This window comes from Limulus polyphemus, unplaced genomic scaffold, assembly GCF_000517525.1.
Source record: "Limulus polyphemus unplaced genomic scaffold, Limulus_polyphemus-2.1.2 Scaffold163, whole genome shotgun sequence".
In the NCBI taxonomy this organism is placed as follows: Eukaryota; Metazoa; Arthropoda; class Merostomata; order Xiphosura; family Limulidae; genus Limulus; species Limulus polyphemus.
Genome location: NW_013665773.1, coordinates 44,920 through 47,350, shown reverse-complemented (window position 1 = coordinate 47,350; position 2,431 = coordinate 44,920). Strand labels below are relative to the sequence as shown.

The following is a 2,431-nucleotide window of genomic DNA, read 5'->3' as shown; positions in this document are numbered from 1 at the left end:
TCCAGTAACAATGTAATAAAACAGTAAACAAATGTTACAGTGTAGTAGTTTGTGATAGGATACAGAACTTTACTAACAATGTAATAAGACAGTAAGTAAATGTTACAGTGTAGTAGTTTGTGATACGTTACAGACCTTTACTGATAATGTAATAAGACAGTAAGTATTACGTTATAGTAGTTTGAGATACGTTACCATTTATAGTCACAATGTAACCTTAAAAAGCTAGTAAACGACAATAAAGAATAGAAATACTTGATAAAAACCCAAAAATGAAATAATCATGTGCACTTAGCGCCCCACGGATTAACAGTGCCAAAAGAAAAAAAAAGTAAAAGTTTGAAACTTTGAAAATAAAACTAAACACTGCAAGAGTTTAAAACGAAACAGCCGAACCGTAGAACGAAGGTTTCCTTACGTTATTTGTTCGTCGCCGATAAAGGAACTGCCAAGAGGCCTACAATTGGAATCCAAATACTACTTAATATTGGGAGTGTTTCACAACTGAACTGTGTGAAACTGTTCTTCAACTTGAAAGCATAAACAATGGATGATTATATCTATGTTCTTCCAGCATGTTTTTTGTTGTTTTGTTTTAAGATAACCATGATATTTGTTTGGTTGTTTTTAAGCAAAACGTTACACAATTAAGGACGAAGATATGCGCAACTAGCCGTTTTGTTCGAAATTCAGAAACAAACAGGCAAACTAAGAGAAGTTTTAAAGTGTATTAGTCGTCTCTAACTGTCATGTGAAGTGGTTAAGGGGAGTTTTTAAGTGTATTAGTCGTCTCTAACTGTCATGTGAAGTGGTTAATGAAAGTTTTTAAGTGTATTAGTCGTCTCTAATGCTATGTGAAGTGGTTAATGAAAGTTTTTAAGTGTATTAGTCGTCTCTATCTGTCATGTGAAGTGGTTAAGGGAAGTTTTTAAGTGTATTAGTCGTCTCTAACTGTCATGTGAAGTGGTTAAGAGAAGTTTTTAAGTGTATTAGTCGTCTCTAACTGTCATGTGAAGTGGTTAAGAAAGTTTTTTTTTTTCAGTTCATTATCTAAAATTCATAGTTGTCGTTATCTCCATTCATAAGTTTCTTTAGAATGAAATTAAAAATGCTATTTAGATATTTAATTTTATGATCTCCAAAAAAAAGCAGTTGTAAAAACAAGCTACCCGCAGATGTTTTCCCCCGTAAAGTTTAGCACATATATAAATAACGTTTCATAGAATCTTTTGTCTCTCATCCTCCAGTCCAACTGGTGAGTTCTGGTATTGAATGAAAATTTTATTGGGCAGTGACTTCTGGGAGACAAAATGTAGATTTGAAATGCTATTTTTAATGCACCTCTGATTCCGAGCCTCAATGAGCAAATTAAGCGGAACACATCTGAAAAAAAACATCTGCCCTTAACTTGATTTTATAAGAATTGTTGGGCCTGTTGGTTTTCCAACGTTTGTGCCAGCGTTTAAACTGTAACCTTACCAAAAATAGACAGAGTGCTTTATCAATGGCAAGAGTGATAAAAGAACGGTATGACTCATTCAGTAATATTTTAACGTACTATGTAACAACCCTGACTTAATTAAATAAATCATAGATCGATTTACACTGTTACAAATGTGTAATGTTTATAATTAGAGTAAATAGGTTCGCTTGTATCTTGACATTTCAGATTTACCAACGGTAACCGTCCCTGGAGGCTTTATTGGAGCAGAGCTGAAAACAACACCTGTTCTAACGTGTTTAGTGGTTTCATTTCCTTCTTCAAGTATCTATTGGGTTAAAGAAACCGGTGCTGGACTGACTTCGGGAAGCAAGTATAACATCAGCACTCAACATGTTGAGGAAAATAAGATCCAAAGTAATCTTAGTATTAACAATCTCCAAGAAACTGACTTAGGAGTTTATAAATGCTTGGCTAAAAACACCGTGGGAACAGGGATAGCAGAAACCTACCTATTTAGTAAGTCGTCTATCCCCAGAGTGTGTTTTTCTATCGGTCTAGAAGAAGAGTGTAGTAAATGTTTCTTATACGTATAGTACAACGGTAGAATACTTCATTAAAAGTTTCTATCGGTCTAGATGAAGAGTGTAGTAAATGTTTCTTATACGTATAGTGCAACGGTAGAATACTTCATTAAAAGTTTCTATCGGTCTCGATGAAGAGTGTAATAATTATAGGTAGGAACGTGATCACAATCATAGGTAGGAAAGTGTCAAAATCAAAGGTAAGAACGTGGCCACAATCACGGGTAGGAACGTGGAAACAATCATAGGTAGGAACGTGGTCACAATCATAGGTAGGAACGTGGTCAAAATCATAGTTAGGAACGTGGTCACAATCATAGGTAGGAACGTGGAAACAATCATAGGTAGGAACGTGGTCACAATCATAGGTAGGAACGTGGTCACAATCATAGGTAGGAACGTGGTC

The 2,431-nt window shown here is 35.0% G+C and overlaps 1 protein-coding gene across 1 annotated transcript in view; it reads left to right on the top strand.

Annotated features, from left to right (window-relative positions):
- The window catches only part of LOC106477146 (lachesin-like), a 112,026-nt gene that overhangs the window by 99,895 nt on the left and 9,700 nt on the right, over nucleotides 1-2,431 (top strand). The window contains exon 6 of the mRNA XM_022381430.1: nucleotides 1,670-1,964. Coding sequence (XP_022237138.1) covers nucleotides 1,670-1,964 — 295 coding nt within the window. The remainder of the gene's footprint in view (nucleotides 1-1,669; nucleotides 1,965-2,431) is intronic.